This window comes from Dermochelys coriacea, chromosome 4 (genome assembly GCF_009764565.3).
Source record: "Dermochelys coriacea isolate rDerCor1 chromosome 4, rDerCor1.pri.v4, whole genome shotgun sequence".
NCBI classification, from domain to species: domain Eukaryota; kingdom Metazoa; phylum Chordata; order Testudines; family Dermochelyidae; genus Dermochelys; species Dermochelys coriacea.
In genome coordinates this window covers 142,923,677-142,940,197 of record NC_050071.1, presented here as the reverse complement: position 1 = coordinate 142,940,197, position 16,521 = coordinate 142,923,677, and the positions used below count along the sequence as shown (strand labels likewise).

Sequence of the window (16,521 nt, the reverse complement as noted above, 5' to 3'; positions counted from 1 at the left end):
GACATGACTCTCAGGGGCTGCTCCTGCTCCCATTAAAATCAATGGAGGTTCAGCCCATTGAGTTGAAAGGGAGCAGGACTTGGTCCCGACGTGGTGGGTTGAGGGCTCTCCGTGTCTTTCAGAAGGTGCTCAGACCCCTGCTGAATTGGTTTTTTTCTGAGAGACTGAGAGTCTTGCTAGCCTGTTTTCCCAGTGTGACCCGCCTGCCTCTGTCTGCAGAGAGAGCCGATGAGTGACACTTTGCCCTGATGTACACTCCCCTTTGGCGGCATTGCACAGGGTACAGTTAAAGGCAACATTTGCCCCAGCGGCTCAGAGGGATGTGAACAGCCTCTGCCCAGCTCCACACTGTTAACTCAGGTGTCTAATGAGGACAGTCTGAACCACCACATGGTTGGTTATCTGCTGTGCACGTTAGCAGCAACACCCAGCCCTTCTGGGACTGTGGGTGGGGCTTGGGTTTGTGGGAGGAGCTTGAGGAGAGCATAAAGGAGCCCAGCTTTAGCTCCAGTCTGCCCGTGGGTTTATTCCATGTGCTTCTGCCAGACGCAGGGAAGCTGCCCTTTGCCCCTCTCCCTGGCCACGCAGTACTCAGTGTGTGCTTCCCTCGCTGCAGCGCCTACCCAAGGAAGCTCTGTACTGCCCTCCTGTCATCGTCAAAGTCATCGACAACAGGCAGTTTGGCCGAAAGCCCGTGGTGGGTCAGTGCACCATCCAGTCCCTTGAGGAATTCTACTGCAACCCATACAGAGAGGAGACCGACACCCCCGAGGAACAGCCAGGTACGGGAGGGGAGGGGCTTGCTCCTTTGTTCACCTCCTTTCCCTGTTTCAATCACTGAGGGAAGCGGGAGACACTCTGGTCGAGCGGACAGCGCACAGGACGCTGAGCCTGGAACTCTGTGCCTCCGTTCTCCCGTGACAGCATGACGAGCTTTGGTCAGTGCAGGGCTGACTCACCCTGGTAGTTAGAGCAGGTGGGTCTCATCAGGAACAGCGTAGGAGACTCAGTCTGTCTGAGGCCAGATAGAGCTAGAGGGAAGGGCAGTGAGAAATCCTGATCAGTCCGCTGAGGAGATGCCTCTTTGTGCCTTGGTTCATCATCTGCAACAGTGGGATGATCACACTTTTCTTCCTTGCAGGGGTTTGTGAGGATAAATACATTAAACACTCAGAGGTGCTCAGGTGATGAAGGCCAGAGAAGTACCCTCGATAGATCCATTGTGCGTGATGGGCAAGCCACAGATTTACATTTTCCATCAGTATGTTGGGAGCAATAACACTTATGAACAGGGCAATTGCCAGATTGGATCAGACTCCAAGGTGCATCTGTTTCAGTATCCTGTCTCTGACAGTGGTCAGTCCCAGCTATTTCAGAGGAAGATGTGAGAAACCCCTTAGTGGACAGTTATAGAATAACCTGCCCCAGAGGAAATTTATTCCTGACCCCTATTAGTTAGAGGTTGGTATACTCTGGAGCATCAGGGTTTCTCTCTCTATTATTTGCGTTAATGTAACTGTGGATGCGCTCATTATTCCTGTAAAAATGCTGAAACCTGTTTTTGAATCCTGCTGGGCTCTTGGCCTCAATGATACCTTGTGGCAGTGAGTTCCACAGGTTGTCAAGTCTCATTGTTTGGTGAATAATTTTGAGATTGTCATCAAAGGGTGCCAATTAGTGCCGTTTGTGCTGGTGGTTTTGTGAGATACTTTTAGTGGTACTCCCATTGATACTTGAATAGTAGCAAAGCATAACATAGTGTAGGTCCTACATAAACAGTGGCAATGTGTGTATAAATGTATATCAATTGCTCAGTGACAGGGTGGTAGATTAAAACATTAAAGAATCAGATGGACAGAATCTCAGTGGATAATAAAGTTAGAATGTCGGTCCTCAAGCTGCTGGGCTCTGTGTTCTGTGAAGCATCAATTTCCTAGTGAGAGCCACTCTTCTTCTCTTTGCAGATGAGGTGAGCCTCACCCCCAGAGACGAGGTCATCATTGATATTGACGACAAGGAGCCTCTGATTCCTGTCCAGGTAGGGAAGGAGTGATAGCGATAGAAAGAAAATAGGTTTCTCCATCTCTTTGGCAGCAGAATACAGCTGGGGTTACGTGGGTTTGGGGTGGGGGGTGGGGCTTTGTGATGTATTGTGAACTGTACTGACACTGCAACACGAAACATTGCACCTGATAAGCGGCCTTTCCTTTCACAGCTTCCAACATCTCTGAGTAGGGACAGGTGTTTGGTCCCCCAAAGCAGGACAAAGGATCCCAGTTTCCTCCTCCTTCCCTCCATTTGAACACAAGACAGGTGTGGGGTGCGGGGGTCTATCAGGCCTCCCCTGCCTTCTCCTGGAGGCATCAGTGCCCTGGCACTCCCCTGCTTAAGGAAAACCCACTCAGGCCTGGCTACCAATTAAACTTAGTCCTCTGCGGGCCTACAAGGGCCAGGAGGAGACACTGACCAATAGGGAGACAGCAGGCCAGTTAAGAAGGCTTGCCAGCTTCTTCTGAGGGGCAGTGCTGAGTGGGGCTAGGACAGAAGAGGAGTTTCCCTGCACTAGCCCAGAACTCCAGGGCCAGGTCAGGACCCAGGCTTAAACACTGCAGCTGAGCACTCATGTCTGGTGTGTGTCTGTTAGCTTAAAAGGGCAGGCAGCCAATTCTTGAGTTTGGGTTTCCTTCACCATTTAAAATTGATGCTGAGCTGATGGCCTGGGCCCTTCTGCTCTGGCCTGGCTGCCACAGCAGCAGGTAGCTTCCTTGCTGAGCCCATCCCTATACTGAATTATCCCTTTGGCCCTTACACAGGTCCCCTTGATTAGCAGTAGGTTGTTGCTCTACAATAAAGATCTACAGCAGGTGTATCAGGTGTATTCAAATAGCCCCTAGAGGGTCCCTCCTAAGACCCTGGTGCTGCTGGGCTGGGTGCTGTACATACACCTAGCAAGTGATGCACCCTGCCCCAAAGAGTTCACTGTCTGAGTAGATGAGACAGATGCTTGTCACTTTACAGATGGGGGATCCGAGAAACTGAGTGGCCCAATGTCACACGGGAGGCCAGGGTAGAGCTGGGAGCTGGACCCAGGTCTCCTGAATCCTATGCCAGTGCACAAGGTTGCTCTCTTTTCCTGGCTAGTCCTTCTGGGCGCCATTAGGGCACAGCCTAGAATTTTGTGGTGGTCCATCGCTCAGGCTCTTTCTTTCTGCTATGCCTACACCCACGCTCTGGCCCCCAGACTCTGACTGCTCCCACTGGTGGAAAACAGCAGAGTGGTCATTGCACCGAAAAGAAACAGGCGGTGGATTTCCATCCAGTGGAAACAAAGGACCACTCCAGCCTTGTTCAGTTTTTATTGGCTTTGCTCTATCAATGGATCTGGAAGCAGAGGTGCAGTGTTTATAGCAGCAGCAGCTGCTGATTGCCAGATCTGCGGGGACCAACCCTCTGTCTCTGGCTGTTATCTGAAAAGGCAGAGTTTTCAGAAAACCCAGTTGTGGGTGGGAAGTGACAGGCTGTGGCATTTTCTGGGATTTTGGCGATCCGGGGGATTTGACTCCCTCGAGGGGAAGTGCCGGAGGAAGAACATGTTGCTGCTTCCCCTTCCCGAGCTGCCAGTCTGGTGCTGCTCGCTGACATTCCAGCCCTGCCCACGCAGTCGAGAAGACTGTGGTCTCCAGAGGGCACCATTTCTGAGCTCAGCTCCTGAACATGAGGCTTCCCAGCTCCGTAACCATTTGGCCTTCTTAGCTGCTGTCAAACATGTGCAAATGGTTAAGCCTGTGTGATTGAGGCACAGGGCTTCATGTGAACTCAATTGCTAAGAAACCCCAAGATGAGGGGTTCCAGGAAGGTCAGTGGAGCATTTTAATCGGCTCCTGCTTTTCCCCCTCTGGTGTGCTAAGCGTCCGCTTTGCCAATCCCGCAGATTCCTCACTGCCTACTTTAAAGAGCCCCTGACACTGCACAGAATCCTGGGAATGGAAAGCCCTTGTTCCCTGGAAACAATGTTGCTTTTTACAGTATCTCTCTTCTGTTTCTCATCATCCCTTGTGTTTCGTTGCTGTGGAAAGCAGGGTCTCCCATTTCTTTCTGTTCCTGCTGCTTGTTCCTCACCTCGGCTGGGTATCGGTCACCTCCTTCTGTAATGCCCCGGGGGACTCTGCAATCCAGTAGGTCTCCTCCCCATAACTTATAGGATCCTCCTGGAAATGGGTCCACACTAGCACCTCAAGATCAAACAGTCTCCCGGAACTTTGGGGAAGTTCTGGTTCAGATCCTGGTTTGAAAATGAACTTGACACTTCGGTTCCATCTCTAATCCTAATTCACCAGCCTCTCTATGTGTGCATTACACTGCTTCCCCTGCAGCTAATGTGGCATCTTAGTGCAACCTACCCACCAGTGTGTCATGTGTGTTTGATCCACAGCATCTTTGCACACCAGGGCCCTTGACTAGGTGGCTTGAAAGTTTGGGTCAAAGTGCAGCAGTAAAAGTTGTCCGCATAGCACTAGAATCCTTGCTTATGGCATCCCTGCTAATCCACACCCCTGGCAAGGGAGCCCGTTGCAATGGACTGAAATTTGCAAAGCTAGGGAATAAGGGTAACATTTTGAAATGCAGCTGCCTGAAGATTAGGCTCCTAAATCCAAGGTTAAAAACCTAAATAAAAGTGGTTTGGCATCTCAAAAATACTGAGCACTCACAACCACTGGGAGCAGCAGGGGCTCAGAACCTATGAAAATCAAGCTAAATATGGAGCTAGCAGATGAATTTGACACCCAGATTTGAAAATGTTGATCTAAGTGAACACTCGTAATCAAATGGGGGGACACCCAAAGGATCATGCGATAAAAATGTACTCGGTCTCTGTTTGCCATTTGTGGATTCATTTGAATTATTTATGATAATGTTTCATAATGTGCCAGGAAAGGCACTGGAACATGTCTTGGAAAAGACTGAAAGTTTAGTAATAGGATACTGTGATGCTCTGTTCAGGAAACCCACAGCCTTAAGCCACTGTGTCAGAAGGGGTGAGCTTTGCTGGAGGTTAGACTGTGTGTCCGCCCACTGCCATACCAGTCTGTGCTTCACCAGCAAACTCCTCGAGACTCTGCCCATCTTAACCTAGCCTGGCAAGTAACAATCAGGGACCCCCAGTTCCTGAGTTCCCCAGAGACATGTCGCTGTTGCGTCCAGTCCCTCTCACTGGACGCTCATGGAAATAATTCCGTTTTGATGTCTCCAAAGAGACAGTACCCACACCTACCTGCAGACTCACTCTTTACATCAATATAACAGTACTGCATGGTTACAGTAAACCTAAGAAAAACGCTGTATTAATAAAGAACAGTGTTTTAAGTGACGCTAAGCAAGAGAAAAAGAAATGGGTATGGTTACAAACAAACAAAAATAGCATGTTTTGTAGTGCCCAAAACTTGATCCTAGCAAGCTATGGCTTTGTCTAAACAGCTTGCTCACTTCCGTCAAGCTAACAGCATCTCCAGCCTTTCCTGATAAGAGGATCCAACCTTTCCAGAATCGGAGGGTGCTGTCTCCTATGGTCTAGATAACTAGAATGTCTTTTGGCTCCCCTGGTGTTTCCCAGAGTCCATTGTCTTGACCTCGAGAGCCAGGAAGATGTCCCGGGGTGCAGACTCTGTCCCCCGGTTTGCTCACTATGCTGTTTCCTCCACCTCCTGTTAGCTTGATTGCTTTGTTTATCTTATATGTAAATGTATTGCCATTGTCCAGGGCTTACAAAAGTTGACCCAGACAGGTAAATGCACATTCCTTTGGGTAAGACAGGCTTCTTTATCAACTCTGCCACCCAAACATATGTAGGAACATATTTCCAGCACATAACATAATTCTTAACACACCATCCATCCGTATATCACATAAATATATTCATGACCAGCGTGTCACCAGTTTTTATATGATACCTTACTTGATACACTTTGTATACAATATTTATTGTACTATAAATTAGTTGATTCAACACTTATTCTTTGGGGTTCAGACCCCCTGCTTTCCCTCTGTGGAGTCTGGACCCTGATTGTCACAGAGACCTCGCTGAGAATCAAAATGATAAAACCACTCTTCTGCTGAAGAGTTCAAAACACTTTATGCCAAAGGAGAGGCAGTGTGGCGTAGTGAATAAGGGACTGGCCTGGTACTCAGGAGGCCCCAGTTCTTTTCCAGTTCTGGTAGTGACCCTGGGCAAGTCCTTTCTATACCTTATCTGTAAAATACAGGCTCTCCTTTGAAGAGCACTTGGAGATCTACTCATGAAAAGCACTATAGAAGATTTAGACATAGTCATATATTAGACAGAATCAAAAATGTTCATGAAACTGTCATCCTGTGTTTTGTCTAGCTCTAACAGATGTTATTCTCCCCACTTCACAGAGGGGGGAAACTGAGGCAGGCAGCAGTGAAGTAATTTGCCCAGTGCCACACAGTAAGCTAGTGGCAGACTGCTGATTCCGAGGTCGGTGCGTAATGTGCTGGACCATGCTACCTCTGCCCAGGGATTGCTGTTAAATCTGCGCTGAGGAGCCAGGGGAGGTGGCCGGGTTATGAGGTGTGTGTTAGCAAAGGGTGGATTGGTACTAAAGACGCCCGTTGAGAAGAACCCCACAGAACAGTTGTTGGCGGTGCGGCACCTGGAGATTGGGCTGGGTTGAGCATTTTCTTTTGAGCATGTCCTTCAAAATTCAGGTCGAAGCCCAGTAAATAATCTGATTGGGGGTGCCTGTTGTTTGCTTGACTAGCATTTCAGAAGGTAGTTTTCAGGAATTTGAGCATAGTATTTGCTCTGAGCAAGGGATGGGGGTCCAGTGTTGGTTGGCTTTGTAAGGGATGGCGGGGGAGCGGGTGGGACCTTTGTTTAGGCATGAGATGGTACCTGGAGGGACAGGGGATGTGGGGAGGGAACCGATGCTGGTGGAAACTCCGCCTTCAGTTCTGCAGCACTTCTGGCCGTCTCTTCGCACTACCTCCTAGGCAACAATGAGACAAGCTCTGTTCTCAGTCACATGTTTTAATTTTGGAGCACCTCCGTCAGAGTCTCTTTGGATTTACCCCAGGATAGCTAAGAATTCAGCCCCGACTGTGTCTGCTTCATCAGTCATGGGAGACATGAGGCGTCTCAGGCTCCTGCTCATGGGGAAGGTGCTGTTCACATGGGCACCTAGGGCCAGATTCATTCTTGCTGTCACTCCAGTTACTTCACTGGACAGATTTAACCCCTGACTGTGTATTGCACCCAACAAGGTTGGCTATCCCTGGATGGGACTTGGGCCAGTGGTGGGGTAATCTGGAGAAATTTTTCTCTATGTGCTTCCAATAACCTATGAGTTAAAGCAGATGAAGATCTTCACTAGAGCTGAGCAGAGAACCAGGAATTTTCCTGCCCAAGTTCTCTTGGGGAAAATCCCCTTTTTGCAATAGTCCCATTGGGACATTCTGGTTTCCCTGCTGGGAAATTTGGAAATGGGGGAAATTAGGTTTTCCCCTGCATTTTTCCTGTGCTCTGTTACTGCTTCCCAACTGATAAATGTTGGGGAACAGTCAGAAGAGGGGGGATAATGGGGGCAAACACTTTTACTTTTAATGTAACACAGTTAAGTGACAAAAATGTTGCTTTTAAAAGTGAAAGTGTTACTGGCCAAAATTGGGAAACTGACTAAAAGGAGGGAAACCCACCATTTTGAAAGCAAAAAATGTAAAAATTACAAAAAAAGAGAAAAGAATAAAAGAAAGAAAGAAAGTCCAACCCCATCCTCCAAAATTGTTTGCTTTGAAAAACTTCCAAAAATGAAAATTTTTGTCAAAAATGAATATGTTGTTTTTGATTAAACCCTCTTTTCCAACTACCTCTCTCCCCCGTTTTCCTTGGAAAATTTGGGACCAGCTCTAGTCTGTGCTCCTGGCAGCATGTTTGGATTTCGCAGGAGGCCAGCCCAAGCTGAACAGCCTCTTAATGAGATGGATCACAGCTGGTGGGGTAGACATCCAAACACAGCAACAGCCAAACTGGCTGCACGCACGCTGCCCCATGCACCAGGAAACAAGGTCCCCGATCCCCAGTGGGATTCTCTTTGTTGTACAGTAGTTGCCCCGAGGTTTCTCTTTACTGCCGGCTGTGGGGAAATAAACCCCTTCCCCTTCCCCTTCCTTTGCTATCGGCCATGCAGATAGGAACTGCAGACTGCTGCCACTCTGGGTGCGAGGTGAGAGCCTGCGATCCTGTGATTATTGCTGGTGGGAAGGGTTTGGAGTGGTGTTCGGGCGCCCTATGGAGGTGGGGTCTGTGGCTGTGTTTGAAGCAATGGTCTCTTTTCTACTCTGCATCAGGGGCTGCGACACACAATCCTTTTGCACATAGATCCCTCTGCATGATTTCCCAGTTCATCCCATTTGTAATGGGATTTGTTTGCAAGCTGCCAGAAATGAATGACATCTCAAAGTGAGGAAAGGTCCCTCTCAGAGGGTGGCCAGCACCTTGAAGGGCCTGGGAGCAGCCAGCCAACCCTGCTCTTAGGAGCCAGGTGGGAGAGTGCTGGGAATCATCAGACCCAGCGGGACAGCATCAGGTGACTGGGCCTAGTGATTACCAGCTGGGGGTCACAGAGGCGGGGCCTGGGACCCAGAGAGGAATAGGGGAATGGTCTCCTGTAGCTACGGTCCAGGATGCAGGCAGTGGGCTGTGGGCGGATGGCTCTGTGGACCATCCCCAGCCTGAGGGGAGACCCAGACCACTAAACTGCCAGAGGCCCACAAGCCATACTGGGATAATTGCTTTCTGTTGTCAGTGCACATGGACAATAAACTGAGCCCCGAGGCAAGGACTGAAAGTGAGCTGATCAGGGAGTGGCTGGTTATTGCCCCAGGCAGGTGAGTAAGCCCGCCAGCCCACAATCCCCCAGAAGTAACAGGGCATCATTGACTCGGAGCCTAAAGACACCGAAGGTCCCAGCCATCAACTTCAGTGGGAGCTAAGGGTTGGGCCCAGATCTGGCATCTGGAAAGCAGCAAGATTCCAGTAGTGATAGGCAACCATCCAAGATGCCATGGTTCTGTTCAAGGAAGCATGCCCCCAAATTGGGATCATCACCGCCAGAGTTTGGGGAAACATGCCGCAAGCTTGAGCTGTGCCAGGCTGCAAAGGGGGAGTAGGCGGGTGATGTGAGTTTGCGAGACAGCTATCAAACATGATTGCTTCTAGATCCTACTGTGGCAGTCTGAGGGCCCATCCTTGTTAGTGAGACATTTCTGGAAATGGAGAGGTGAGTAGCTGCATGGAGCGGTTGTTACTAATTACCATATATAGCTCTCCGATCGGGTCGGAGAGCGCTCAAGAACAGGCCTCAGAGGGAGATGCCCAGTATTCCCTGATTCTGCCTCAGCAACATTACTAGAGCCAGGGAAGCCCAGGAGTGAGAGAGAATGGCAGGGAGGAAGGAGTAAAGAGAACTCTTCCAAACCATAATACAGAGTGCTGAGTTCGAGCTTGGGAGAAAGGTTCAAATAGTTCCTTGCGCTAGGAATATAGGAACTGCCGGACTGGATCAGTCATTAGTCTGTCTAGTTCAATATCCTGTTGCCAGTAGTAGCTGGTAAGAACTGCTTCAGTGGAAGAGGCAAGAAACCCAACAATTAATGAAATAATTTGCCCACAGAAAAAGGTTTCTTCCTGACCACCCATTAATTGGGCTATGCCCTGAAGCAGGAGGGTTTATATTCCTTCCAAAGCACTTGTTACTTATTTTTTTAACATCTACTATTTTACCTGGATATTTCTCTTATCCATACAAATGTCCACTCCTGCTAACCTCTTGGCTTCAGTGGTACGTTGTGGCAGAGAGTTCCCCAGGCTCATTACGAGATAAAGCATTTCCTTTGATCTGTTTTTAAAGTGGCTGCCTTTCATTTTCTCTGGCCATCCCCTCAGTCTGGCGTTCTGAGACTGGGCAAACAGATGCACCTGGGCGATCCAAGCCACTTCACTAATTGCCCTCTTTCTCTTGTTAATGGAAATTCCTAAACTTTATTTTGCCTGCTGTTTATTATTCCAATTGCTGCCTTTGTGTGGGGAAAAAAAAATTTTCTCTTATAAACGCTCTTTATTAGGGCGGCCCGCTGAGACTCTTGCGGGCACTGAGACAAGGCTGCAGCTGCGCTGGGAGTTTCTGCCCGGCACGCTAAGCGAGGCCTCTGTGCCAGTTCCTTTTGGCCCAGTTGCTCAAGTGCTCTGTTCTGCAGCCCTTCCATTGTGAGGCCCAGAGCTAGAGACTAGCTCCTTTCAGATCTAGGGCTGGATGGGTCACAGACCCTGGCCTCAGGGTAGGAGTGGAAAGCATTAAGGGGTTGTGGCCTGGGTAAGTTGCCATCCTCATTGCAGCCTGGAAAATGCTCCTGTCCCATGGGGGCCTTCTTCTCAGACAAGTGACTAAATGCTGCAGTTCGGCCCTTGCTGCACCAGAAGGTAGCAGCCGCAATCCCAGCGGCGGTCAGGAAGCACGGCCGAGGGAGAGGAACTCTGCTCCCGTTCCCCACTGATGAAGGCCTCCTGGTGAGGAGGAATCTCACCTCGGTGGTAATTCTTCCTGGAGTCTTTAGTGCGGCGGGGGCTGGGCTTGCATCATGGCTGCCAGCGTGAAGACCCCTGCCCGCCCCCAGAGCCTCCAGCAGCACTTCATGAGCAAGCCTGGATAGAGGCAAGAGTATCGGCACCGCCATGACTCACAGGTCACTGCCCCGATAGAACTGCCCTCAGGGCCTGGGCGTGGAGTCAGTGTCGCAGTCTCTGAAATGCCCGGGTGCGTCGGCCATTTTTCCCCATTCATTTGTCTTGGGTTGGTAAGAATCTCCCCACAAAGGCAGAATGTCTCTTGAGGCGTGGGTGGCTGCTGTCCATAAAGCCTGATTCTCCCGTCTGTCCGCAGACAACACGCCTGTTGCCCATGTTATTCATGTTTAAAGGAGCCCCCACCGAAATCATGGCCCCATTGTGGTAGGCGCTGCAGAGACGCACTGCGAGAGTCCGCCTCTGTGCGGAAGAGCTGACAATATCAACAGGGTAGGCAGACGAATGGGAGGAGCGAGGATTACAGTCCCCATTTTACAGATGCGGAATTGAGGCACGGAGGGATAAAGGCCCAGAGCCTCAAAGGTTTCAGGCATTTAACTCCTATTGAGTTTAATGGAGGAGCCTAAATACCTTTGAGGATCTGACCCTAAGTGACTTGTCCCAGGTCACACAGGGGGTCTGTGACGAGGTGGACATTGAATCCAGATCTCCTGAATCCTGGTCCACAAGACCAGGCTCCTCTCATCGGAGTTGCTGCCCCTTATGCCAACAGTGGACTCTGGCTTGTTATATTCTAGGGTGTGCAGAACTGGATGAAATTGTTCAGAATTATTTTATTTGTCTGAAAAATGGCCTTTTTTTTCCTCCAAAAATGTCAGGAAGATTTTAATTCCTTTGTGATTTCTTCTGATTTTTTTTTTATGGGAAAACAGAAAAAAGTGTTGATTGTTAATTTCCGCTTCCCTCTCCTTTCTCATGCTATTCCCTCCCCCTGTCCTTTTTGCTTTTTCCACTCTTTTTCCCCCCCATGTTGCTACTGAAAAATGCGGGGGGAAGGAGGAAAAAAAGGGAGCAAACTCAGAATCTTTTTGGTTATTTTGTTTGGAAGACTGAAAAATTTCAATGCTGGGGTTTTAATTTGCATTGAAAAATCTGAATTTTAAAAAAGATATTTGCTATTTGTTGTGCAGCTCTATATGTATGCATGCTTACATGTCTGCAATATGCTGGAGAGAGAGAGAAACTGCAGGGATTATATAGATAGACATGCATGCATATATAAATAGACATATACCTATGAGCCCTGGTTTATTTTTAAAAGGTCACCACAAGTGTTGGGGGTGCAGTTAACTACAAACACACACAATTTAGGCACCAATCAGCAATTCAGGCTTCTAAGGGTATGTCTACACTGCAGCCACTGGCTGTGTTTGCTGCTCGAGCTGACATGCCTGAGCTAGCTTGAATCTACCTAGCTTGGGTCCTGGAGTGATGCAGCAGCAGTGTGAACTGGCACTGCTGGTAATTACCCATGGTTCTGGACGGGCGTCTCCAACCCACGTTGCTGCAGCATCACTCTGGGAACCCTGCTGGCACAGGTATGTCTGCTTGAACTGCATGTAGACATACCCTTAAAAAAAGGTCCCATTCTACTCACTGATGTCAGTGGGAGTTTTGCCAGTGACTTCAGTAGCAGCAGGCTCCATACCCGAGCGCTCCCATTTATGCCTGCCGTTGAGCCATAGAAGTGATAAATTGTAATAATGGCACCCTCTAAGTGGGGGTTGCCTGGGAGGCCGCTTCAGAAGCAAGTTTGATTCCCCATCGCCACGGGCCTTGCACAGCCGTTTCCGCCAGTGTCAAGTGAGTGGAAAATGCTGCTGACGGTGTGGTGTTAATGACAGCTGGAGGTTTGGATCAATGCAGAATTAGGACTTTGGCACGCACCACCAGTGTGTGTGTATCTATTTAATTTGAGTCTATGCAGCCACTATCTCTACTGATCTATCTGTCATCACTGGGCTGAGTTTATTTTTTCCAGCTGATCTCTACCAAGTCTCCAGAGTGCTAGGGCTAAAACAGCTGCTGGGAGACGGACACGCCACATCAGACTACAGACCGTTTCTTCTTTAAGCCGACCCTGAAGCCTGCTCCTAATTAGGCTAATTTGGAGCGAGGCTGAGAGACTCCTCTATTGTGTATACAGAACGCCCTGGCATGGTGCAACTGTTTAAATGGCAAAAATTAATCCTGTTTAGATGTGGTGGATCGTCATGGGCAAATAATTATTCTGTTTGCCGCACCCTGTCACCACTGGCGCCACAAGATCCACCCCTCCTGCTCCCCCCACCCCCCAGCATGCTATTCCAGCCAGGAACGGAGAGAACAAACATTAATTTTATTTAGGGCCAGAGAGCGGCAGGGGGTTGGGGGAGAGAAAAGAGGGATCAATAGTTAACTGCTTCAAACCTTGGCATTCATCCAGCATTGTGGGGGGCTGCTACTGCATGTGCATGCATAGCAAGGGGTCTGAACCCCAGCTCTGAACTCCTCCAATGTTGGAGGAGTTTGAGGTCCAGGTCTGAATGCAGCAGCTCACATATGAATCCTGGATCAAAACCCAGAGAAAGTTTGGTTCTGAATCTGGCGCCTGTGCCTATCTTTCTCCATTGGCTAAAATACTTAACCATTCCTGCAGAGGCCATGAGCTCTTCAGATACCAGGGGTTAAGGTTATTACTGCACTAATCATGGGAAGGGATCCCCCCCCAAAATGTAGAAGGTGTCTCCTTTGGTATCATCAAATCCCAAAGTTTAGCTGAGATTTTCATGGTTTCTGGCTTCTTTGCAGAAGCTTCCTGCAGAACTAAGCACTCAATCCTGCAAGCTCTGAATATGACCTTCATCTCCATTGACTTCCATGGGAAGTGAGGACTCCTTCCAGAACTGGGTGATTCCTTGCCTGGATTTGGCCAGGAAATGCTGAAACCACAAAGGAAAACAGTCATTTTCATCCCAGCCTTGAGTAGGGTGTCTATTAGTAAATTTCATACAGGAACCTGATCTAGCAAGACTTCCAGAGCAGACAGGCTCTGAAATGCACCTTAACTTTGAGCTGCTGGTCCTAGCCTGTTGTCATTCACCATTGCATGCGCTAATCAGAGTCAGCCTCAATCTCCCAGCTGTAAAAACCTCCAGACTTTGGAGTGTTCCCTATCTAGTATCTATGTGTTTTAGGGTATAATCCTGCCACCCATTGCCATAGTGTTCAAGCTGCTTCCATGTAAAATCAATAGCAACAACCAAGTCCCCCTTCCTGGAGTCTCCAGCTCTTCTCCCTTTCGGGGGTCAGAACTCTGCTTGGAGGTAGGGATTTTTAGGGGGGGGTTGGGAATGAAAGGGGGGTGTTCAGATTGTGCATGTCAGTGATGGTGGAAAGGCTTTTTCAAAGTTGAAGTCTTTCCAGTGTTTCCTAGCTATGGTCAGGCCCTCGATTCACCTGATCTCCTGTGGGCGATTGTCCTGTGGCTGGATCCCTTCGACAGGGAGTGCTTTGACCCTAGCTCTCCAGCATTCCATTCAGGGCTTTGTGCTCTGCCCTGTCCCGGAGGAGCGCAGCTGACATGGGGCGTCATGGATAGAAGTTCAGTCTTTGGTGTGGCTGGGGCTTGATCTTTTAATTGCTTTGAAAATTAGGACCAAGGCCTTAATCCAGCATTGTAAGCTGACGGGGAGCCAGTACAGGGTCTTGAGGGTGGGTCTGATGTGTTTACCGTAGCCTGAGCCATGGAGAAAGTGGGCATTGCATTCTGTACCAAATAGAGCCCGGGAATCATTTTCACCTCCAGCTTCAGACACAGGTAGTTACAGTAATGCAGTCTGGAGCTGATGAATGCAGGGATCGCTGGGGCCTGCTCCTTGTCAGGGGGAAGGGAGGAAGTTTCCAGGTGAGCTGGAGGTGAAAGAAGGCATTTTTTGGAAACTGATGCTCCTTGATCATCTGGGCTTAGCGATGTGTCAAACAGAGCCACAAGGCTTCGCAATCTTTTAACAAATGGGGGCTGGAAGCCTTTGATGGAAGGTGGAGACAACGTCTTTGCCAGCTCTTCAGAGCATTTCCCCCGACCGAGCAGCATCACTTGGGTCTTGCCTGGGTTCAGCTTGAGCCAGCTGCTCTTCATCCAAGAGTTAATTTCCTGTAGACAATCGGACCTGTTAGCAGTGGCAGTGAGTGAGCGTGAGATGCATAGCTGAGTTTCATCAGCTGCTAAACCTAGGGGGGAGAGGGGGGAGTTGTCATCTCATTCCCTTTCCCAGAGGTCTCATGTAGATATCAAAGAGAAGCAAGGCTAGTTTGGATCCCTGTGGGGCCCAGCAGGTCCCAGGCCTTTGAAGAGGAGGAGAAGTTGTTCATCACCACTCTGAGTTCTGCAGGAGAGGGATGACTGGAGCCCCTGCAATGCTGGGCCATCTGCTCCTGCTATATCATTTTGGGCGGGTTAGCAGTACTGTCTGGTTCACTCTGTCAAAGGCTGCGGCAAAGTCCGGCAGTGCGAGCCTGGAGATCTGACCTGTGTCTGTGGCCATGAGATCATCTTTTAGTGCCACTAGACCTGCGCCCTTGTCTGAACCCTGCTTGCAAGTCATCTGGGATGATGACTGGTGCCACGTGACGTTGGAGCTGGGTGGTTACTCCTTTTTGAGTGGTTCTCCAGCCTCAGTCCCATCTTTGGGTTCCATGGGCCAGATTTTCATCATTGGCTTCTAATTTATCATGTGCAATTGATCACATGTGCACTGCAAGAGCCTTGGCCAGCTTAGCATGTGCTTAACATGACCATCTTAGCAGCATTAAAGGGAATGTGCTTTGTCAACATTAGACTTTTAGAAGGAGTTAGTCAACATGTGTTAACCTTTAAATCCTTGTCTAGACAGCTATGTGGCTGGGTTAATGAACCACTGATGGCCTAGGCTATACAGGAGGTCAGACTTGATCTGATTATGGTCCTTTCTGGCCTTGAATCTATGAGAATTTGGCACAAAATGTCCAAAACATACCAATCAAAAGTTGTTTTTCTTTCATCTTTTTTTTTAACCTGACAACTTCCCTGTCTATGAGGCTGTGGGAATGATGGACTACATAGCACATGCCCATATTTCACGAATACCGTCTGTATAGGCGTTATAGTCTGTATAGGTTGGTATATAGGGCTTTGGCCTGGCCAATGAGGGATCTGGATTCTTGTCCTGGTTGTGCCAGTAACCAGGGCAAATCACTTCACCTCTCGATGCTATAGTTTCTCCACTTGTAAAACAGCAGTGATGATATTTGCCATCCTCTGTAAAGCATTTTGACATCCACAGAGCTCAATATGAGCTCAATATTCACAGAGTACAAACACTTTTGTTTTGCTTTTGCTTTGGGAGTTGTAAAAGTAAATCTTTTGTGTTTTTCTAGCATTTTCCATTCCTGTGTTTTTACCTCTTTGTTTATTGCTTCTGAATGTCTATTTTAATGAAGAACAAAACAACTGGGAGGACAATTACTATTATTATTTTAGTACTGACTGTGTGTGCAAGGTCCACAAATTAAGACAATTCTGGCCCCAAAGATCTATCAGTCTCTAGAAGACATACATAGAGAATATGGGTGTGCCTCAAAGAACCCCGAGCAGGGAATAGCTTAGAGTTTTAATTTATATATATGTAAAAAGAAATTAAACCATTTATTTATTCACTTCAATTTCATACATCCAGAAAAGGAAAAAAGTACTTGCCAGTGCTCTAGGCACATCTTACAAGAATCAAAAACACGATCCGTTGAACTACACCTTGCAAAAGACATCAACATTCCAGCATATCAATACTGTTGAGACATTTTTCACCCCACCCCGATAAAAAGGCAAACCTAAGCTGAAAATT

The 16,521-nt window shown here is 48.5% G+C and overlaps 1 protein-coding gene across 10 annotated transcripts in view; it reads left to right on the top strand.

Moving 5' to 3' along the window:
• The window catches only part of DYSF (dysferlin), a 312,032-nt gene that overhangs the window by 217,236 nt on the left and 78,275 nt on the right, over nt 1-16,521 (top strand). For all 10 annotated transcript variants that reach the window (XM_043512839.1, XM_043512838.1, XM_043512840.1 and 7 more), the window contains 2 exons: nt 617-782; nt 1,965-2,038. In XM_043512839.1, coding sequence (XP_043368774.1) covers nt 617-782; nt 1,965-2,038 — 240 coding nt within the window. The remainder of the gene's footprint in view (nt 1-616; nt 783-1,964; nt 2,039-16,521) is intronic.